This window comes from Akanthomyces muscarius, chromosome 2 (genome assembly GCF_028009165.1).
Source record: "Akanthomyces muscarius strain Ve6 chromosome 2, whole genome shotgun sequence".
Lineage (NCBI taxonomy): Eukaryota > Fungi > Ascomycota > Sordariomycetes > Hypocreales > Cordycipitaceae > Akanthomyces > Akanthomyces muscarius.
In genome coordinates, this window is record NC_079242.1 from 89753 (window position 1) to 111559 (window position 21807).

Consider the following 21807-nt stretch of genomic DNA (forward strand, 5'->3'; position numbering starts at 1 on the left):
AATTGTTGGCCTTGCTTTGGTGGGATGAAACTCACATTTTCCGTCGGGTCGACCAGGCTTTATATAGAAATTCCCACCTACCTGGACCGTTGCTATTCAAAGCTATAGATTCTTCAATCGAGCAATTACGTGACCTGATACCTGCCAAGCACGACGTACACGGAGTCTGCACTTTGTGTTCAGCTTGGGCACTAAGAAACTCCCCACGGCTCCAATGGCAGATGCAGTTTAGTCCTGCAGTGTTACATGATGTAGTAGCTCTCAGCCAGGCTTTCTCTGTCTTAGTACCGGGCAAGCTCGGCACAAGCTTCATGTGTACAGAAGTATATTGCGTCACGCGTGGTATGGGACCCTGAAAGAGAACGGCTGTCGGTGATGCCAAGATTTCGGAGGACTAATTGCAGAAAATATACTCAAGACCCGTATTAATACATTTTAAGTAGTGATTATTCCGGGTAAAGTCGAAGTATGAAAGACTGGCATTAGCATCCATACAGCAAGGGGGGGGGGACAAAAATAGCCCACCGATTGATTAACATTTCACCCGTTGATGTGCTGAGTTGTTGCACGAGGTTACATGTTTCCGAGCGGTCCCTCTTCAAATGGCCTTGACTGCCTAGCTTCACATTTGTATTTCTGCCCAAGTGGCGAGGGCGAGGGTTGCTTCGAGTAACGGCTTTACATGCGGTCAGTCTAAAGCTTCGCATCATCAAGAAATCTGTCAGTGCGACATGGCGAGCAGGCTCGGCTAGCCTCAGTGTGCTACTGCAGTAGCCCTCCATGATTCTCGGCATATGCCGGCATGAGCGACTTCACGACGATCATATATATGATAACATCCCAGAGCGGTGACAATACTTAAGCCTGGAGGATTTATATTGAGTGGCTTGCAGAACTTCTCCCGAAATGGCTGAAATGTATCATGAGTTGTCCGCAGTGCTTCTCAGGCTTACACTGCCGACCGCTCGGCAGTTTTGCCCGGTTGGCATGGCAGCTCCAATTGATTTAGGTGAAAGGGTGGGTTTTGATATACAGCCCATAGCCTATGGAAACTGACGGCAAGGATGCACACATGTGGGACTGTTTCGGGCGGCCTTAACACTGCCTGGAGTTCAACGGTGTGTCGCCACAAAGCCGGGGAAACAGCATTATTACTTTTGCCGCCTTTCATCGTCCGTAGCATCATTTCTTAGCAAATAGTGAAGCGCAAAGCCCCCTCCCGCCTCCACGGATGATCCGTGGCGAGGGTCACTCTAGAATGTTGCTCATTGGTGAAGAGGATGTCAGCCAGCATCTTTTCGAAAAGTCTCAAAAGAGGGGTAGTCTCTGGCCAGCAGCCATGCCATAAAGCTACGGTTGTGATGCGTACATGCAGACTTCACAAAACGCATCCTGTACAACTACACTGCAGCTGTGGCTGGCTGAGGCCGGAGCTATATGCAGCCCCTTGTGCTGGCCCGCATCCTCGTTGGGCCAAGCTTGCATGCTGCAAGTAGAAGTTACTCTCCGTCAATTTCATTTAAATTCGTACCAGTAAATTTCATGGAGAAAATTAAGCCCTGCATACGCCAACTAAAGCTTGGGGTTGCAGTTCCACCCGTGGTTGCAATGCTATGGGATTGGGGATGGCCATACGGACCACACCCAGCTTGCATGCCAAGGAAGAGTCACCTCGCCATTCGCTGGTGGATACGCCATAAAGTGAAACTGGAAATATTTCTGAGTGGCCACTCGTGCAATGCACGCGGCCCAAGCCTAGCAAGGTCAAGGGCGACTAGGATACTGGGTCGGCGCATTGTAGTAACCTTCACTTAGCTCGACCGATGATGTATCCCATCTATTGGTGGGCTATACGGTAGTTACTGAAATCCAGCCTTTGGGGCCGAACCTGCGGACTGCGATAGATAAAAGGAGGCGGCGCGTCGGGTTTCGCCGTAGAGTTCCAGTCCGGAGACGCTGCCGTCGGGTTCTTGCCCGGTTGTCGTGGTTGTCAGAGTAGTTTTTTACCATTAACATCGGCGGTGCTGTGATCGTGGTCGCCCTGGTTGAAAAATGCCACCTCATGTTCTTTTTTGCCACGTCAATTGTTCGTGAAACTCATTGGTAAGTCCAGCTCGGAGTCGCACCTTGCGACAAAGAAGAACAGCGGGCTTTTGAAAGGGAGGATAATTGGTGCATAACAGCCGTCTCTTTACATTGAGCAGCTTGAATTTATAATACAATACGACAGTTTTAGTACACTTTCCTCAATTCCCATCACGTATTCCGCTGTTACCACATGGTCTCCTGTACCACCTTCTTCTGCTTGGTGCTCTTGATCTTCTCCTTTCCGGGCACCTTGAAGTACAAACTCGGCGACTCGCCCGGCTTGAGCTGATGGCTCAAGTACCCTCTATGCGCCGGGTCCCTATAATACTCCATGTCCTCTCTGCTCGTCGGATCTGGCAGTCTGTAGCGGAACCCCTTGGCCATGTCCAGCACGCTCTCCACGTGTTCCTTGCCCACCGGCAGTGGCGTGGCAGTATTGATTGACTCGCCCGTCAGTAGTCTCCGGATCGCCAGCTTGGTGTAGTATCGCGTGACAACCTTGCCGCCAGCACCTTCAATTGCAGTGATGGCCGAAGCCGAGATGCGGCTGACCATGACGTCGATGGGCTGCTTGAGGCACTCGGCGCCGCGGGACAAGATCTTGACGCCATCTTTGACGCTGCCGAGGAGGCCACTCTCGATAAGCTCTTTGGGGGTGATTTGCCGAGTCGCGTCGAGACGGCCCTGGTCGATCCAGGACTGGATCTGGTCGAGGTTGACCTGGGAGAGCTGGGCTGCGCGCCTGCAATGGTCCTCATCGTTAGCTTTTATCTTCTCCTCTTCATAATTGATTCACCGCTGCTGCTGGAGTGAAAAGGAAATAACTTACCAATTGCTAAATCCTTTTCGGCCGTGCTTCACAATCAACGGCGTCTGACCACCCTGGAACCAGGGCCTCACGTGGCCATGCTGGCCCTGACCTTTGTGACCGCGTCCTGAGGTCTTGCCGTGGCCTGAGGAAGGGCCACGTCCAATACGCTTGCGCTCCTTTACGGCGCCCTTGTTCGGTGTGAGGTTGGCCAGGATGGAAATCGTTCGGGACTGGTTCTGCATTGAAAGGTTGGCGAGGCGCGCTGTGAGTGAAGTAATCTGCGTGGTGATGGGTCGGGCGCGGCACGCAGCCGTAATCGCACTACGCGTAAGCAACCTCGGCGGCATAGTTTTCGTACTTGCGCCGCTATCGCAATTTGGTTTGATGTGGTTGTGTCGTGTCGAGAAGCTGGCCAAGCATGCAATTGATCGCAGGTCCCCCATGAATTTTTTTGGGCCAGGGGCGCTGGACCCACCGTGAGCCTCCATTGGCTGGTCCCCTACACGGAGGATGGCCAGAATGTCTAGCGACCACCTCACCTGGAATGCGCTGTTTTCGTTGAGCACGACAAAGGACATTGATGATAGGTGCAACTCATTCGCAACAAGGATCCATTGATGTCTACATTTCCATCCGTCATCTCCGCAGCTGTTCCTTTGATACCCATGATTCTTGCATGTAACATTAATATTCGCTATTCCAATTCAACTTCTAATTACAACCAATTCTGGTCCAGGTTTCCGCGTTCAAACACACAAGTAGTACAAGAAAACCTTGCATTTCCACTCCTCAAGTAAAAAATGTAGCCCGGTACCTATCAACCTTCTTTGGCCGCCCGTCCGCCCAAATAAAAAGGTGTTGTCACAAAAAAGTAGTAGTTTCTGTCCAGGAGTGGAAGACCGCGTGATGAATCTGTAAGCAAAAGATTTTTTCCAATCCTAGAAAAGGCTTGCCAGTAGCCAAATCCATTCAACTCCTCTTCTTTAAAACAGACCCTTATCTGCTTCGAATATGTGCAATGTGGAAGAATAAAACGCCGCGCATTGGCCTTGATGATGCTTGGGTACGTCTTTGCTGATGGTGCAGAGTGCAACAACTCTTTGCCCAATGAAATTGTCATGAAGGGGTCGAAAAAGACAAGTGATTCTTTCGCAGGTTATACGCATAAACAAGCAAAAGACACCCAGCGCGGCCTGGGAAATGAAAGAAAACTCCGCTCGTCATGTGGAAAGGATTAGGTCGTTATATCCAAAGTACGAGAGTCTAAGGGCTGGCCCAGCCACCGGCGACGTCGACCCATTCGGCCATGCATGATCCTTCCTTGCCCTCGACGTCAACAATGTCGGTATCACAACGGCAGCGGCACCCGACGCCGTTTTCTTGGGGCTCGTCGTACTTGGCCCAATACTCGTCTTCTTCTTGGCGCTTCTTTTCGTCCTTGATGTTGGGGTCGAGGAAAGGGATCGGAGGGAGTTGTCGGGCCTCGGGAGCATTTGCAGGACAATGCTGAATGGTGGTGTGGCGGTAGCCAATATCGCGGAAGTAGTGCAGATCGCTGGGACCAAGGAGAGCACCAGCGGCCAGAGAGTGGATAGGTGCGTCACCCCACTATGATTACTCGTGTTAGCTTGCATGCCTTATGATAGCAAAGACTGTATCGACTTACACGCTCCATCCAGAAGCCGCCGCTGCGGTCGAGCGTCTCAAAAAAGTCTTGATACTCCTTGCTGCGGAACCAACTGAGGCGGGCGATTTCAAAGTTGGACCAAAAATGGCACATATTGTAACTATCGCCTTCCATGGTCTCAGGGTCGATATCGGGTAGGGCGCCGCTGCCCGGATCGCTCTGGGCAATCTCCTCTGGCAGCGCGTCCTTGATGACTTCGGGCTGCTTCTTGCGGGGCTCGAGGAACATTTCCCAAAGACCCTTGGAGGTGATGTTGTTGTTTCGCATGTAGGCGGAGGCGTAGCGGAAGACATTTGGGACAGTCTCGCGGAGTTCCTTGATGGCAATGGTGAAGCCGTACGTCTTTTTCTGCTCAATCATCTTCAAGAAGGGGTCACTGTCCATGTTAGCATATGGGTGGAATCGAGCAGAGGGCAAATGCGTACTATGTGATATCGCAGAAGTAGGTGATCTCGGGCTCGACGCGCCAGTACCACTCATACTTGAGCAGGAGAGGGTGGTTGAAGAAGAAACTAGTTTTGTTAGCACAGATCCGAAAGAAGCACAGCACAGCAAGGGGCATACCCAGAGTAGAAGCGGCACATGAAATGATAGCTTTCGAGTCCACCGTACATGACGGCATTATCACCTTGCTTCGCGATACCCTCCTTGGCGACCTTGGTATCGATCCAGTCGGGGTAACCCCACATATCGGGGCCAACCTTGCCAAACTCGACGGTACCTGATGTGTGGTTGCGAATCGTCTCCTTGAAGGTCTCGTTGAAGTCGCCATCGTTCAGGAAAACGTAGGGGTAGTTGAACCAGCGGTTGAAGTGGCGCTCAACGGACTTGATTGACTGCAGGACGCCATCGAGCTCTTTGTTTCGGGCGAGGACAACAAATGTAGCGTTGGCCCTGGGTTGCTTGTTGTCGGGCGGTTGACAGCCGGTCAGAAATACTTTGTCGTACTTTTCGCTAATTTTTCTACAAGCTGTTAGAATCTCTGGCGCACAGTGTGACAAGCGCATGGCACATACCTAATAGCTGGGGGTGCACCAGCTGGGACTAGAATGTTGCCGTTGTTGTTCGGATGGCGGACGAAGAGCAGCATGATGAGAATGACGACGGTCAGGGGAAAGAGGATGACGACGCCGAGGGGTACAGAGACGGCCGAGTTACCTCGCAAACGTAGCGGTCTGCGGAAGAATGCGAGGCGAGCAGCCCATCCTTTTTGTTTCGTGCCGCCTCTTTTTTCGTCGAGGGTGGGTAGCTCGAGCTGGGCCGTAGGGATCATGCGCTTGGCTCTGTGAAAGAGATCCATGGTGGACGGCGGCGAATGTGTGTATCGCAGACAAGGTGTCAATGAAATCAAAAGCGACAGGCGTCAATTTGGTCCTTGCTGGCACTATGCGTCTTGAGCGTGGGGCATAGGCGCGAGATGGGAGCTGCTGTGTAAGGTTCAGGGGCAGGGAGCCAGTTGTATTATCGCCCGAAGCCTCGAGGTAGGTGTCCGACCTCGCGTAAAGTAGAATCGCAGAGTGTTGCAGATGATGGCATTCAATCAAGTAGCAATGGTGCAGCCAAGCTTGTCCCGTAAGCTAGAAGGTGATGCCAAGCGGGAGGTGTGGTTAAGGAGGGACGAGGGGCGAGGGGATGAGAGAGCCTTGCTGATCGCCGTTGATGTCGTCAAAAATTCGAGTCTATAAAACAAGAGGGAGAGAAGAAGAAGAAGAAGAAAGGGTCGCACAAGATTTCGCCAACGGGCAAGAGATAATCTTGCAAGCTGGACAATCTGGGATACCGCCAAAAGAAGGCCGTTGGAAGGTTGCAGGACAGCAAAGCAGAAAAAAGAGATGAGAGGCAGAGATAGGACAGGGCCTCCGTACCTACTACTGGTATCCGCAGTGCCGTGGTTCGCTGGGAGCGCGACGGCGCTAGACTCGTTCGGGCGGTTCGATTCAGGTCGAGGGGAAGCGGCTTCGTTCTTCTTGTTCGGTGAAATCTTCTGTCGTAACTTATCCATGATTTCAATTCATGACCTTTTTTCTTTTTCTTTTGGCTTGCCATCCTTTTTGCCTCCTTTCACCTTGCTTTCAGTGCAGAATCGCGGAGCCTGTGCGCAAGGTGCCTAGGAAGCCAAAGTAGGTACCTAGTCGTACTGTAAACCTGCAGATAGGGGCCCCCCCCAGCTGGACTGATGAGAGCCCCTTGGCATCGCTGTAATTAGCCTTCTTCCAGGCCTCTTCCACCCACCTTCAAGGTAAAAATTGGGTCCAAGCATCGCGCAATTGGCAGATAAAAGTTGGCGCCCGCTAGATTATGTAACACTCAATCGTGAAAACAAGGTCCGCTCAACCCAGTGAATAAAGTATACTGATGGGTCAGCGACCAGCTTGCTGCTCCTCCGTAGACTCATTTTGCTTTCTTCATCTCTGACCGGGTTTTTATTCTTCTTCTTACTCTTTTAAAGCCAGAAGCCGTGTTATACCCGAGCATTTACTTCAGTCCTGATTCGCTTCAAGCCCCCACAGGCATTGCCGCCACTATCGAGGCACACCATGCCAGAAAAGTTCAATTCCAAAAACTTGGCCTACACCTCCAAGGCCCCTCCCTTCCTCGCAGCGCTCCAGGCACAAGCAGCAGGCCACGGCGGCCCTGATCCTATCACCGCCGGCCGCAGACGAGCCGGCAAGAAACGCTCCGACAGCGAAGAGGCTGAAGACGTGCCTTTGGTGGTGGACGAGCGCGGCAATACGCTAGCGCTCGAGGTGGACAAGGATGGTGAGGTGGCTTCCGGACAGCACGATGGCCCGAGGCAGGCCAACGCCGACAGGGAGGAGGTAGAGGGCAAGAGGGAGGTGAATGTGGCAATATCCATTGGTGGGAGGAAGAGGAAGGCTGGCAAGGTTGTGGGCGGTGACGAGGCCGGGGAGAACGATGGGAAGAATCTTGTCAAGGGGGAGATGAATGACGGGAAGAAGAAAGACAGAATGGGCTCCACGAAGCCTAAGAAAAAAGCCAAAACGATCAAGCTCAGTTTTGATGAGGACTGAGCAGGCGCTTCCCTCAAGCGTCCCGGTATCGTTCTTTGGTATCTTGTTGCTCGCACTTGTGCTAGTCAACCGATTTCGCCATTGTGAGCCTCCCAGGCTCACAATGTGACGCCCTGCGCGCAGCCAAGCCTTAACATTCCCTCTCGAGATGCCTGCCTCGTCTGCCTGCCAGCTATTTAGGCGCTTACGCGACTGTCAGACCCATGGCTGGAGGTTTTCTGGCACATCATGCCATGTGACCACACGTTGCATAAAGACAGAACCTCGCTCTCAACCAAAATCCATGCCGTCGGTGACCCAGAACGCATTCCTCGAACAGACAGGCTTTAACGCGCTAGAGGCGTCTGTCGAGTGCACAGTGTTACCAATAGAAGCTGGCCAAGAATGTGACCACGGCTACGGAACGCTCCAAGGGCGCATTTGCACTACAATAAATGGCAAAATTTACACAGCTGATTTTTCTATGGCGGACAACCCATCTGAAATGAGGTCATGTCTAGGCGACTGAGCTGCTGACGGCGGCATAGTGGGGTGGTGGAAGTCGCCGCGGACTCGTAGCTCTCAGTGTCAAGAGACAAACGTTGGATCTTGGAAGTTTCCCCATACACTACGTGCATACTCTGCTCGCCCAGGCTCGGCCAGCGCTGCCAGCTTCGGTAGCAGCTTGCAAAGTCTCATGACAGCAGAAACGCAAATCCGAAAGAGGATGAAAAGCAAGTGTTCGCCTGTCATGCCACTGTCCTACCAAGCTTCTGCCACCAACGTGAACTCCAAGCCTGGTTTGGCTGGCAACTGCTGCGGTGACTTTTCATCTTGTCATATCTTTGCATTCCACCATTTGCCCGTTCTCTGATTAGAGTAAGTCTGTTCTCTTCCGCTGTCTTCTCGTTCAAATTTCTCGACATCTGTCTTGAAGTGAATACTTCTCCGACTCTTGTCATTTTCCGTATCATGCCGGCTTTTCTAGGCTTCTGCACATGCTTTGTATTTGGGACGTATTAGATGCGATCACCTGAGGATGAACTCGTTTCGACGCCAAGTATCAACAAGCATTAGTTGGGCCTGCCAACACAGCTTCATAGATGCATCTTGGCACGCGCTAGATTACTCCGATGTATGAGCCTCGGAGCTTAAAGTCTGCCCTGTGTAACCTTTTGTATCCTCTGTCTGGCTTAGTGGCGGAGCCGGTAGGCTTTGAGGGCTGCCTTTCCCAGCACAACTTTTAGATGGCTAGAGTTTAGCCAATTCGTTTTGAGTTTTGTCAATAACAATGTCCATTTCGGATAGCTTTTCCCGCCTCGAGCACAACAAGTCGCAAGGATTCTCGTTTCTGACCGCGCGCCAAACGCCGCCAGAGAACAGCAGACAACTGAAGGCTGCCACGAAGCGTACACAGAGCTTCTACTTAGATCGTTCTGGAGAGCTGTCTGTTATGGGGGAGATGTATCTTCGCGCCTGGGCTGTTGTGAGCTTATTCAAAGCTGCCCCTGGGTCTGTTAGTCGCAAACTGGTCGGGAATTTGTCAATTACCTTTTTAATGTCGTGTTGTTGCGTTCGATAGTTCAAGGTATGTGCCTCAAAGAGTAGCCCCTGCAAGCTTCAGGACGCTCCTTGACAAGACGGAGAAGTGACTTCTACCACAAGCCAAAGTGGTTTCTGTTCACAGCGGGCAGGCATGTATGTAGGTGGAAGATTCAATTAACAAAGGGGACAAATTCTCCGTATTCTACAGTTCACCACTCTCCGCGTGGTGTGCTTTTCCGCGCTCCTTACTTCTATGACACTGAAATCCGCAAAGCGCTTCTCCTGCTACTCTCTATGTCGTCTCCTTGTACAGTTGTAACAACGTCGTATCCCCGGCGCCACAAAATATCTCAACATTTCTAGCTGAGATTGATTGGGCGATCCGCTCATCGGTAGCGGTACTCAGGCTTAATGTAGTCAGCGAAAGTCTGGGGTTCCGGGTACTCGGGAGCGTGGTGGTGGCCGTGGTGGTCGTCTTCGGCACCGACATAGTCCATCTTGTAGACGCTGCCGCACTCGGGACAGCGCTCAATGGGGCGATCCTTGGAAATCTAAAGAGGTGTTAGGGACGATACACGATGTAGGGTCTTGAATGTAAACGTACGCCGAGCCAGGTCACGACGTGGGAATCGGCAGGGTAGCCGGTGCAGCCGAGGTACTGCTCGTCGCCGGCAGAGCGAACGGAGATGGGGTTCTCCATCGTACCCTTGCGGCTGGAGTCGAGGGGGCGCATGTCGAAAATATCGACACCCTCCATCTTTCCGAGAATTTCGAGACGCTCGAGACCGGTCGACTGCTCCAGGTCGGTAGGGACGGTGCCGGCCTTGGCGCCAGGCCCCATCAGATCGTCCTCAGTCTTGATCTCTGCAGAAGAAGGGTAATTGTCAGCTTTCTCATTACGTCTTTTCTATCGTCGTGTCGCAATTGATTGATTCGGGCGACGCTATTTCGCGATCGGATGTTGTCGGGAGTCGCGATGGCTCCATCGAAGCGAGGGACAAGAATAAAATTCCAAAAACGTACGGTTGAAGGTCTTGTAGGCGCCGACAGTCTTGCTGCTGTCGTGGGCGAGGGCCGCAGCCTGCTCGCTAGGGGTGGAAGGGCCCTTGGCGGCTTCGCCTGCGAAGACGTCAGTATCTAGCATTCCGTGGAAAACAAATATTTTGCCGGAGCGAATGGCGTACGGCGGACAAAGGAGGTGGCGAAGGAGCGGGCGACGACGGGCTTGATGGCAGCACGGCGAGCCGCGGCGATGGCGGTGCGTTGCATAAACATGGCGACACGGTTCGGTGCGGTTCGGTCGGGGTTGGTGGTGAAGCGGATGGAGAGGAAGTGGTGGCCTGTTGTCGAGGGATTTGTGAGATGAGCTGCTTCGGGTGGAAAGGTGCCCAGTTCTCCTAGGCATTGGCCAATCACAGGGCGCGTAATCGAATCACGTGAGCCTCGCGCTTTGCCGAGCAGCGACATCAGCTCATCTTGTCACAAGCCAGCGTCATCCCGAATATGGGGAGAACAAATCTTTAAAAACACCGAACGCATGCATTTCTTCTCCCATTGACTGTTAATTATCATTCTAGTATCGCTCAGATTACTCGATTGCCCAGTTGTCATTAGCCGCTGTTGATTCCTCTAAACACTCAAAGCCGATTCCGCGTTGGGAAGCAAAGCACGCCGTGTTGCCCTCATACCAAAATATCCCAAATCCAAGTTCCCAAATACCACGGCAAAAATCCCTCCGCGCATGGTGATGTTTCTCAGAGCTTGGCTCTCGCATTTTCGGCCCGATGAGCGTTGACTCCCGCATACACTTGGGGTCGACTCGTCTGATCTCGGCGCTTTCTGCGTCGCATCTCCAGACGCGAGATACGCAACGCCAAGTCGCGACCTCCAAGGCGAGAGCTGGTATGGGAGCCTTCCCACGGAGCTGCTGATAGCTTCGGTGCTATTGCTTGGCTGCGTGATCCTGTCTTCTTGTGCTTGCCAAATTTGTTCTCGTTGCCAGTGAGAGACGCCCAATAAAGGACAATTGTCCGAAAAACTGGATCGGCTTGACCACTGTCGTCTCCCATACTGCGAATAATTCCTGACAGGCTATTTCGAGAATTGCTGAGGGCATTATGAAGATCAGGCCTAAGACTCTTACAAATAACCCACCGGTAAAACTCATAGGGATCCATGACTAGCTTCTTCTTCAGGTAGAGTTCCTGGAGATTGGAAATCTTTAGCGCAAACTTGTAGAGAAGCTCTTTCTCGCATAAGCCCTGCGCTGGCATGTACTTTTTAGCGACGAGCTGGTTTGGGTGATATTTGCCAGTGTCGTTGCCAAAGATCTCCCGAATCTTGGCATATTTAGAACAGTCGTCGCTTGCGACTTTTTCCTTTTGTCGAAGCTTGTTCTTTCGATCCGTTTTGGGAATACCAAGCGCTTCAGCTTGAGCTCGAAAATGCTGCTTGTTTTGCTGCGCATCTTGCTCTGCAAGAAGAAGCGTGTCGAGGGAAAGCCATCCCTTTTCCTAGTAGGGTGACGATTCATCGATACGCTCCACAGGGACACCGCGAACGGCAAAGGGTTCTTGGTAGGCTTTACCATTGGCGGTCAGAACAAAGATAGAATCAGAAGTGGTTGCGAGAGCTTGAAACATCTTAGTCCTGATGCGGCTGTCGACATTTTGGAACGGAGATCTAGACGCGGCGAGGCGTCCCAGCTTTGTTCATTAGCACACGTCGTGGGATGGCCGGATGGATTTGGCAATAGACCTACATCTTGTCCTGATAATTCCGGCTTCGAGATGGGCACAAGAGCTGGTTTCTGGGCTGAGGCTTTAGCCCCTTCGAAAATAAAACCGCGAAGTAAAGGGGGAGTGGCGGCCTTCCTGCCGCCAACGTTCTTCGATGTTTTGTCCGTCTGGACTGCCTCGGCAGCCGCAGCCCCGGAATGCGGCATTGGGTGGATGTACATTATGCGCTCGAGTGAGCGGGGGTTTCGAAAAGTCAGAAACGACTGTAGATGAGTATGAAGTAGGGTAGAACAGCTTGACGCTGTATTGAGGTGTTGCTGCACAGTGGAAGGATCAGGAGAGGAGGGAGAGAAGGGAGAGAAGGCTGCGCGAGAGCAACACGTGCAGTAAATAAATAAGTGGCGAAGGCAGCAACGAACAGCTTCAGTCTGTGTATGTGCGCGCTTCGGTAGCAGTGAATGGAGTCTCCGCCATTCACTGCTGCCAGCTGGCGACTAGTAGGAGTACAAACAGAGTAAACTACGCAGCCCAGACTGGCTAAGAATACGCTAGATCTATTTATCTTTACAACTTGATTTACTAGCATGTGAGTTATACTAATATATTGCCATACTTAGATAAATTCTTTTTCTATAGTTTTTGGGGCTAAAATACTCCCGAGAATGTCTGGTCCACCGTGAGGCTCTAAAGTAGGGTATACTAAGCCAGTGCCGTGGTTGATTGCTGTATCCCACGATTCTTCATCGCCCTTAAGACTTAGCTGCACTTTACCATCAGGCTGCCCTTGTGTCACCACAATCGCTGCTGTGAGCTCATCTAGGCTATACTTGTTCCCTCTGACGCGCGTAATCTTTTGCGAAGGCGCTAGGCCAGCCTCGTCCGCCCGACTGAAGCGTTGCACGTCGACGATGGTGCCGTCTTCAGCGACGCGTACGCCTAGCGAGTGCCAAACAGAGTGTCGGCGCTGCGCGTTAGGCACGGGCGACTCAATCTGCTTGTCCGTGTAGCAGAAATTATAGCCGGCGCGCTTGAAGCCTGCTAGGTTGGCTTGCGCCTGTGGCGTCTGTACGCGCTCCTGGATGAAGGCTGCCCAGTCGTGTGGCAGCGTCTCTTCAAGTGCTGACACGACCTCGTTCAATGTGTAAGCAACGACAAGCGGCTGCCTCTCGCCAGCCGTGCCAAAGAACCTGCGTGCAAAGTCATCCAGCGTCTTAGTTCCGCGGCTACGCTCTCGGATCAGGGTATCGACATCAAGCCAGAGCAGGGTTCCTTCATCATAGTAGTCAGCGCCACGCAGGTAGCTCTCCCATCCGCTCGGCCCTGTGGCTTTAAGGGCCACGCCCGTCGCCGTGTCTTCAGTCGGCCGCCAGCCCCGACCCGATTGGCACTGCATATCGGCGATGGCGATAGCGAATTTAGTTTTAATAGTGCTCTGGGCCGATAAACCAGATCGCGCGGCTAGCACATAGCCATAATAGTTTGTAAGGCCTTCATATACCCACAATAAGGTGCCATCGAGAGGCGTAGTGAAGTCGCTCGGCACGTGGCCCGCCGGACGGCGATACTTGCCGTTCCACACATGCGCATACTCGTGGCAAAAGAGTTCACCCATCCAGTCAAAAAGGTCATCATCAGCGTAGACTCTGCTTGAAGTTAGGAGGTGGCACGACTCGGCATGCTCTATGCCCCCTCCGTCGGCTCGCTGTTCCCCTGGCTGGAGGATGTCCGATGAGATGGACAGAAACTTGTACTGTTGGTAAGGCCCTGAGCCAAAAAGCGCTGTGGCTTCATCAATGAGTCTTCTGAGCTTGTCGAGCCGTTTTCGAGGGGTTTCAATAAGTTCCGGTTCGCTAAAGGCGACGCAGAGCTGGTGCTTGCCGTCCTTGGTAATATTGTTCTGGCTGAGGTACTGTCCTATCAGCACAGGCGAGTCTTCCAGTCTCTCTGCTGACACTGGCTTGAATTTTATTATTCTGTGTGCGCCGTCAGAGGCAGCCTCCGCCTCAGCCAGAAGGCAGGTAGCGTAGTCCCAATGTCCCAAGATCCGAATTGTAGCTTGAATGGGAGTCCTTGACACCTGGCAGTAGGCTGGGTGCATCATGAATGATTCCCATGAGGCCATGGCCATGCGCCTTGTGAGATGCCCCTTCATGATGGCGTCAAATCCAGCGTGCACCGTTGTCACCCCGCTTGGAATGTCGACATGATAAATATGAAGCTGTGTGGAATCGCGACGCCACTTAAGCGTCCGGTTGCCATGGTCGGCAGTAAATGTGAGACCTGCGATGCGATTGACAGGTCCATTAGGCTTGTGTGAGGCGCAGAGCCAAAGAGGCGTCGTGAAGCTGGCCGTGGTGTTGGGCCGCACGGGCAAATTGGCCTCGACATGGGCGAGACGGCGCGGGACGTCCGTCAAGTCGACAGTAAGCTGAATAGTTCGCATGGTTACTGCTTCTGCAACTGTTTGTGCTACCAAGATGACACAAAGTCGAGCTGGAAAGTACTGGTAGGGGCGACTGGCAATCGCGGGGTTGTATCCTCAGCCAGGCTAGAGCCTGGCCGCCACGTAACAACGCCAGACGTCCGGATGCGGTACCCCATGGCAAGAGCGCGCGAGGGACTTCTGGCGAGGCTAAGAAGTATACGCGCGGCTGTTTGTATGACGATAGAACCTCCAAAGCGATACAATCAGGCGTGAGGATGTAACGAGATGAGACTTTCTGCGTGGTTTGCCGACAACCTGCCGTGTCGGTCGCTATGACGGCCGGCGGGCTGAACTCCTAGCATCTTACGCTTGTGGAAGGGTAAGAGGGAATAATGAGGTAAAGTATATACTTCTTGGAATACATGCATGGCGCAATGGCTCATAATAAACTGGCACGAATCCCGCTGATTGTGCGATTATAGGTACTCGACACTAAATTCAAACACCAATAGGACACCTGCAGCTAGTAGCCCGATGCGCATTCCCAGGGCCAGCCTTATCTACCCTGCATCTGTCGAAATGGTTGATACTTGCGCGTCGGTGACTTTTTAGCCGTCGCGAGAACTTTTCCGCTGTAGAAAGAAGATTTAGGGAAAACACAGGGAACAGATGAAATGAACTAAGTTTAAGACGACAGAGAGAGTGGAATAAGAGCCCATGGTTGCCGGCACACAATTGGGTTTCACGATCTCAAGCGCCTCGTGTCTTTTGTGACACATTTGTCAGAACAGCCTATTCTGTTTTGCGAGAAAGTACGGGGGCACGGAGGCGAAATTGGTGCAAAAGGCCATGATGTATCTTAGTGGGGGATTTTAAACAGCATTTGGCAACTTATCCATATCCCCAACTGCGTCATCGGTGACTCCAAGGCCGTGGCGCCATAGTTTGTAACGCCACCCCCACTAAGCTGTGCCTGAAGAGCCTAATAAACTCGTGGAGGCTGATGTAGGGGCAGCCATTTTGAACCTTCATCTGCCTGACCGCATATATAAAACTTGCCTGTCCGACCCTGGGTCTCTGACTTTTTCTTTTTGGCAACACATATGCCTTCACAACAGAAACAGATACACAGATACACAGACGGCAACCACAAATATGAAACTGCTATCGCAAAAGCAGTTCAAGGACGTCGAGGAGGAGCAAGTCACACTCCAGCCCGAGGAACCTGAAGACATGGTAGCTACCTGCAATCCCACCCTCGTCTATGTCTAGATGCCTATAAGGTTGTGTGCTAACCTCTACAGTGGCATGCATACAATCTCATAGTCGTCGGCGACCGCGTTCGCGGTCACGCTATTCGCAAAGTGAGCCTTGTCAATGGTGGCACCGGCGCCACCCAGTCGGAACGCGTCCACGTCGACCTCACCATCAAAGTCAAGTCGCTCTTTTTCGACCCAGCCGCCTCGTCGTTGCGCGTCTCAGGCATCATCTGCTCCGAAAACGAACATGCGCCTATGGGATCCCACCACACCCTCGACCTCGAAGTTGACCGTCCGTTTACTCTCATCAAGGCGCACGGCTGGGACAGCGTCGCCCGCGAGGCGCTCGCACAAGGCCTCGGCGACGATCGCAACCGCGCGACCGCCACAATTGTCATGCAGGAAGGCCTTGCCAATATTTGCCTCATTACCGAGTTCAGAACCATTTTCAAGGCCCGTGTGGACCACGTGGTGCCCAAAAAGAGAGACGCTGCGGCCACGCAGGATGCGGGCATTAAGAAATTTTACGAAAAGACCCTCGCCACTCTCCTTCGCTCAATAGACTTCGCCGCCCCGCGCCCACTGCTGCTCGCCAGTCCGGGCTTCATCGCCACAGATTTCAAAGAATACATTGCCCAGCAGGGCCGCGACAAGTCCGACAAGATACTCACCTCGGTCGCAAAGCAGGCCACCATCATTCACTCCAACTCGGGCCACATGCACAGCCTGCGCGAGGTACTCAAGAGTCCCGCGGTCATGGCCCAGATGCGCGACATGAATTTTGCCAAGGAGGCACAGTATATGGACACCTTTTTCGAGCTGCTCAAGCGCGACGACGGCCGCGCTTGGTACGGCGCCCATGCCGTCATCAAGGCCATTACCGATGGCGCTGTCGGCCCTGGCGGCGGCGTGCTGCTCATCAATAACTCGCTGTTTCGCAGCAACGACCTCGCGATTCGCAAAAAGTACGTGGCCCTAGTTGACAAGGTAAAGCTGGACGGCGGCGAGACGCGAGTGCTCAGCAGCGATCACGAAAGTGGCCAGCGCCTCAAGATGCTGGGCGATATTGCGGCCATTCTAAATTACCCCATGCTTGACCTGGACGAGGACGAAGAGGAGGAGGAAGCACAGCCAGAAGTAGATAGAATCAGGCACGAGGAAGACGATGTCGGCATGTTGGATAGCGTCATTTGAAGAACTGTTCAAATAATAAATAAAGTAAAAAGTTGGAAAATTCAGAAGCCAAATTCAAGAACAGCGCTACACTAGCGCACCGTGGTAATCATAATACTTCTGATCGCAAACCAGATGGTGGAATACTATTATGCATCGGCAGATAGCGCAAGGCGTAACTAATACACTGACTTCAGCGGTGAGGCGGCGCGAAAACTCGACAGGCTAGTTAACAGTAACCGCCAGGACCCTTGCCCCCTGACGATGATTTGCTTATGTCTGCCTTTTCGCGCTGATCTTTTGATGCCCCTTTGGCTTCATTGTTCTGTCCTGGTGATTTGCTGCCCTCCTTTGGCGGTTTACTCAGATCTGTGTTTGCTCCACTGAGTTCGAGAGGGCTGTTGCCAGAGCCATCGGTTGAATCGTGTAGCTCCGCTTCTGGCGCATTTTTCTTAGTGGACGCAAAAGCAGTGTCAAGCGCCGATACATCGTCGTCACGGCCAGACATTGTATGCTCTGCCGAATGAGGTTCGAGGCTGTCACGATCTTGGGTGTCTTTATAGGCATAGGCCGAGACAGCGCTGCCATGAAAAAGGCGACCACAGATGATAGGCCTAGCGCGGACAGTGACTCGTCGTAGGGCAACGGACATATTAGCGGCTTCTCGGGCAAGTAGTGTCGTCGAGCGGACAAATGCTGTATTTTTCTTTTTGGGCCGCGATTATCTAGAATCGAGTGCAGGCTGAACTCATGTAATAACGTAACGAGAAGGAGAAGTTATGCATAATGCGCAACAGCCAATTTAGATCTCGTTCTTGTAGTGCTCTAAGCCCGTGAGTGAGGATGCTGAGTCATGGGTCTCAGCATGACGGAATGATGATAGCTACGAAGTACGGTAATAACTGCGGACTGTAGGTGTAATAATGACCGTTGTAACGGATTAGGATGAGGTGTAGTCGTTGGCCCGGTGTATATCATAGTACCCTCCAATGCCAGTAGCCGTACAACAGAGCTTCGTCCGAGTTTAGATTTCGAACCACGGCAGCAGAACTCATTGTTAGTGCCAACCTGTTTTGGGGGAACTTGCACCAAAAAAAAGAAGAAAAAAACACCATCCCAACGGTCGCTAACGTAGGACCATGTGTCCAGCTTCAGCTTCATTTACGCCGTCCTTTAAATGACATCGGGATATACAGGCTTGACTGGCTCGGAAGTCCAAATGCGCTATTGATGCCATGGGACTTCGATGGAAGCTGTTGGTGAGACTTGGTGAGATCCGGGACAGTGGTTGTGCTGCACTGAGTAATAGTGCCTACCTACCTAGGCAACTAGGTACCTGGAAGGCTACCTACAGTGGCTTGTGGGCCAGTGCTGGTTGCCCAACCGGCCCCGGGACCCACGTCTTGTCACACAATGCCATGTTTGACGCAAGCAACATTTCATCTTTTAGTCACTTCAAATCAATTCTTCCTTTTTCCATTCGTCAACTTACATGCACAAACGTACAGCTGTGGCAATGTCGCAGAAATTCACGCTCGCTTCCACGGCCAAGCTCAACTCGGGATATGAAATCCCGCTCCTTGGCTTCGGTGTACTTGATCTACATGGTCACGCAAATAAGTAGTTCCTCTGGCTAACTATTCTGTCAGGTCTATCAAATGTACGAACTATAATAGCCTGGCAATAACGGCCTGGCGATAACGGTCAAACACGCAGCTAATTCATGCAGCCCGAAAGAAGAGTGCCCAGCCATCTGCCAAAAAGCTTTAGAAGCAGGCTACCGACATGTGCGCTCTACAATCAACAAAGCTGAGTAGATCTTTTCTTAGGCTAACACTCACAGATCGACTCGGCTTCCCTCTACCGTAATCAGGGCGAGTCTGCTTCTGCCATCCCGGCATCAGGCGTTCCACGCAGCGATGTCTTTTTCACCTCCAAGGTGCCATTTTTCAAGGCCCCCATGGGCTACGACAGCACCCACAAGCTCGTCGACGCCGCTCTCGAGCAGACGCAGCTCAATTACCTGGACCTGATGCTTATCCACTGCCCCTACGGCGGGCCCGAGGCTCGCAAAGGTGCATGGCGCGCACTTGTCGAGTGCGTCGAGGCCGGCAAGGTACGCTCCATCGGTGTCTCCAACTACGGCGTGCACCACCTCGAGGAGCTCGAAGCCTATATCAAAGAGCTCGAGGCCGAGCGCGGCCCCGGCAAGGGCGGTGTACTTTCTGTCGGCCAGTGGGAGCTTCACCCATGGCTGATGCGAAAAGATGTGACGGAATGGTGCAGGAAGCGCGGCGTCGTGCTAGAAGCCTACTGCCCGATTGTCCGCGGTGAGCGCTTTGGTGACCCCAAGCTGAAACAGCTGGCCGCCAAGTATAGCAAGTCGGAGGCGCAAATCTTGTTACGTTGGAGCTTGCAAAAAGGTTTCGTGCCCCTGGTCAAGACAGTCACGCCGAGCCGCGTTTTGGAGAATGCGGACTTGTATAAATTTGAGTTGACAGAGAATGAAGTCAACGATCTCGCAACTGACGAGTATAGCCCGTGTGCGTGGGATCCGTCTGTTGAGACGCTTGATAAATGACGCATTCGAGAGCGGTCTGCATCGCAAGTCAAAATTACAAAATGATCTCAATAAACACCATTATCAGTATTATCGATCTTTTACGAATTAAATTAATTACTCATGAATTTGGAAGCGCAACTTGCACCGAGGTCGTGCGTCATTCGTAGCCCCGCACGTGACTCCGTGCGAGTAACGCGTCAACACACTGGTACAGCTTCACGTTTAGACCAACAACCAGCGACAGTTTCACGTCGAAAAATGTGCCAGCCGGAGTTGCCCAGGTAGCACACGGACGAATAGTACATTCAAAATGACGCGCCAGAATACATTCACCGTCATCCCGCAGGCGCCGCGCTTCGATGCCGACACCGCGGCCCCCGCACGACCGATGACCTCCAAGCAAGTGCGCAAGGCATACAAGGCCGCTACCAAGACTCCAACTATGACGCGCGCCGACCGCGTCAAGTGGGAGCGTGAAGAACAGGAGCGCATTAAAAAGGAGTTTGAGAAGGAGAAAGCAGCGTCGAAAGCGCGCGCGGCCCGAGAAAAGAAAAAGGAAAAGGAAATACAGCAACGCGAGGAGAAGCGTCGCAATGGCTTGCCGCTGGTGAATGTGCGTCCAAGCCAGGATACAATTGCGAGATTTGTGAGGGGAAACAGCTCGAAGAAGAAGCGGGACGCCGAGGGGGTGGTGGTCACGGCTGCAGAAGAGGTCCTGGTGGACGAGCCCGAAGAACAACGAGGCGCAGGTGCGGCGGCGGTGGGCGCGAGTGCGATTGCACTGGGCTCTGTAATGGAAGCAGAAGAGTACTTGGACGAGAATACGATTCCGGAAGATATCACCAGCGACAGACCGCCACTACCGAACATAGACAACAAGGCAGCGCTGCCGAACATAGACAACAAAACAACCGAACACAGTGTAGGCGCAGACAACGCCCAAATACTGCTGAATAACGAGAAATTGGACGAAACGAACACACAAGAAGGCCTGGATGTAGCTCCTGAGGATTATGATGTTGATTTGAGTCTCGAGGAACCAATTGATGAGGCCTCATTCGACGTGGCGTTGGATACAGTTGCCCAGGCTGAGCTGCCAAAGATCTCTAGTGCAGGCCCCCCCGCCGATGATGTCAAAGATCAATCCGAGCAGTCACAGACTGAAAATACCAACTATATGCCATCACAGGATCTGCTCGATGAAGAAATCAATACGGACATGTTGGAAGAACTCGACGAGCTGCTCAGCGGGGGCAAGACACCCGCCAAGTTGCAACCAGTCAGGTTACCTTCTTCGGGCAAATATGCAACGAGGACTACCCCAATAAGGAACATATCGCACAGAGAGCCCCGAATCATACCGGAACATGAGTCGACGAGCCCACGGCAGGAGCAGACGATATCTCCATCACAGCGCCAGGTCCAGATCCAACTATCACCAGGGCGACCACGGCAGACGCCGCCACTAGGGACACAGGCTATTCTTGTTAACTGCGATGACTTCTTCCCTACGTCGTCCCAGCAGCTTCGTGAGCTCGACGACGAGCAGGAGCCTAGCCATGACAACACTTCGCCACAAAGGCCATCACATAACATACAAGGGTGCATGACGCCTGGTCCAAATATACAGCCACAGAATGGCTCAAGACAGCCAACAGTTTCAAATTCAGATTTGGAAATGGACGGTTTCGAGTCTGAATTTGGCTCCTTTCCTTCCACGGCGCACCTGTCACTGTTAGAATGCTCCGCGACACCACTCCAACCACCGCGGCATCCACCACAAATACATGCAAACACGTCGAGCCACCGGGCAGAGCCAGTAGCACCACATCCTCCACAGTCACAACCCTCTCGCTTCTTTACATCATCCGGCTCTCGGGAGCAGCTCTCCCTCGCGCTGCAACGCAGCCGCCGGTCGGCCGCCCTCGAGCAGATCCAGGAAAAGGAGCGCCAGCGGCAGGAAGCAGGCCTCGTGATGCGGCAGAGCAAGTACGACGAGGCACGCCGGTCAGCGTCCCCGACCAAACAGAGCAACGCCCCGGAGCAGGGCAATACCACAGACAAGGAGAACGTGCCGCCGCCAGAGATGCGATGCTCTCAGGAGACAGAGTACGGAGGTGAGTGGGTGGAGGACGCAGCCTGGGATCTGGCGCTGTGTTGAGGACTGCCGAGGACGAAGTAATATACACATATAGATACCCACGATTCACGTCTCATGACTCGCAATAGGACTCGAATACTATTGATTACAAATCAACTCTTGTTGAATTCGCTAATTTGATGCTAAAGTGGGAGAAAGCAGAAGGCGCTTTTATCATCATGGTCGCCTGAGTGAGTCCGCTACGCCCTAAACGCCTGTCATAATCCGTTTCCGCATTCCATGCTTATGCCTTTGTCTCACCTATACAGTTAGAAGGAAGTAGGAAAGGTACCATTTACCAAACAAAAAACTCCGATTAGTCCAGTAGGAAAATCATGTCATCATCGTCGTTGAGAAGAATCAAGTG

At 52.6% G+C, this 21807-nt stretch overlaps 11 protein-coding genes across 11 annotated transcripts; 4 read left to right on the top strand and 7 right to left on the bottom strand.

Moving 5' to 3' along the window:
- Nucleotides 1–2271: 2271 nt before the first annotated feature.
- Nucleotides 2272–3141, bottom strand: LMH87_003121 (uncharacterized protein; the record flags this gene model as incomplete). Its single annotated transcript, XM_056202322.1, has 2 exons — nt 2272–2830; nt 2918–3141. 2 exons carry the CDS (start codon nt 3139–3141, stop codon nt 2272–2274), a joined length of 783 nt encoding a protein of 260 aa, XP_056047901.1.
- Nucleotides 3142–4162: 1021 nt separating this feature from the next.
- LMH87_003122 (uncharacterized protein) lies at nt 4163–5886 on the bottom strand (the record flags this gene model as incomplete). Its single annotated transcript, XM_056202333.1, has 5 exons — nt 4163–4507; nt 4566–4962; nt 5012–5098; nt 5151–5549; nt 5603–5886. The coding sequence occupies 5 exons, from the start codon at nt 5884–5886 to the stop codon at nt 4163–4165; spliced, it is 1512 nt and encodes a 503-aa protein (XP_056047902.1).
- A 1237-nt stretch (nt 5887–7123) lies between these two features.
- LMH87_003123 (uncharacterized protein) lies at nt 7124–7618 on the top strand (the record flags this gene model as incomplete). Its single annotated transcript, XM_056202344.1, has 1 exon — nt 7124–7618. The coding sequence occupies one exon, from the start codon at nt 7124–7126 to the stop codon at nt 7616–7618; it is 495 nt and encodes a 164-aa protein (XP_056047903.1).
- Nucleotides 7619–9528: 1910 nt separating this feature from the next.
- Nucleotides 9529–10609, bottom strand: LMH87_003124 (uncharacterized protein; the record flags this gene model as incomplete). Its single annotated transcript, XM_056202358.1, has 4 exons — nt 9529–9693; nt 9747–10006; nt 10166–10261; nt 10327–10609. 4 exons carry the CDS (start codon nt 10607–10609, stop codon nt 9529–9531), a joined length of 804 nt encoding a protein of 267 aa, XP_056047904.1.
- A 287-nt stretch (nt 10610–10896) lies between these two features.
- Nucleotides 10897–11415, bottom strand: LMH87_003125 (uncharacterized protein; the record flags this gene model as incomplete). The annotated part of the gene is made up of 1 exon (XM_056202369.1): nt 10897–11415. The coding sequence occupies one exon, from the start codon at nt 11413–11415 to the stop codon at nt 10897–10899; it is 519 nt and encodes a 172-aa protein (XP_056047905.1).
- A 240-nt stretch (nt 11416–11655) lies between these two features.
- On the bottom strand, nt 11656–12101 carry LMH87_003126 (uncharacterized protein; the record flags this gene model as incomplete). Its single annotated transcript, XM_056202380.1, has 2 exons — nt 11656–11847; nt 11904–12101. The coding sequence occupies 2 exons, from the start codon at nt 12099–12101 to the stop codon at nt 11656–11658; spliced, it is 390 nt and encodes a 129-aa protein (XP_056047906.1).
- A 392-nt stretch (nt 12102–12493) lies between these two features.
- LMH87_003127 (uncharacterized protein) lies at nt 12494–14323 on the bottom strand (the record flags this gene model as incomplete). Its single annotated transcript, XM_056202391.1, has 1 exon — nt 12494–14323. The coding sequence occupies one exon, from the start codon at nt 14321–14323 to the stop codon at nt 12494–12496; it is 1830 nt and encodes a 609-aa protein (XP_056047907.1).
- Nucleotides 14324–15460: 1137 nt separating this feature from the next.
- On the top strand, nt 15461–16758 carry LMH87_003128 (uncharacterized protein; the record flags this gene model as incomplete). Its single annotated transcript, XM_056202402.1, has 2 exons — nt 15461–15541; nt 15610–16758. 2 exons carry the CDS (start codon nt 15461–15463, stop codon nt 16756–16758), a joined length of 1230 nt encoding a protein of 409 aa, XP_056047908.1.
- Nucleotides 16759–16966: 208 nt separating this feature from the next.
- LMH87_003129 (uncharacterized protein) lies at nt 16967–17389 on the bottom strand (the record flags this gene model as incomplete). The annotated part of the gene is made up of 1 exon (XM_056202414.1): nt 16967–17389. The coding sequence occupies one exon, from the start codon at nt 17387–17389 to the stop codon at nt 16967–16969; it is 423 nt and encodes a 140-aa protein (XP_056047909.1).
- An 864-nt stretch (nt 17390–18253) lies between these two features.
- LMH87_003130 (uncharacterized protein) lies at nt 18254–19318 on the top strand (the record flags this gene model as incomplete). Its single annotated transcript, XM_056202426.1, has 4 exons — nt 18254–18328; nt 18387–18397; nt 18467–18524; nt 18581–19318. The coding sequence occupies 4 exons, from the start codon at nt 18254–18256 to the stop codon at nt 19316–19318; spliced, it is 882 nt and encodes a 293-aa protein (XP_056047910.1).
- Nucleotides 19319–19688: 370 nt separating this feature from the next.
- Nucleotides 19689–21723, top strand: LMH87_003131 (uncharacterized protein; the record flags this gene model as incomplete). The annotated part of the gene is made up of 3 exons (XM_056202439.1): nt 19689–21417; nt 21590–21631; nt 21710–21723. The coding sequence occupies 3 exons, from the start codon at nt 19689–19691 to the stop codon at nt 21721–21723; spliced, it is 1785 nt and encodes a 594-aa protein (XP_056047911.1).
- Between the last annotated feature and the right edge of the window lie 84 nt (nt 21724–21807).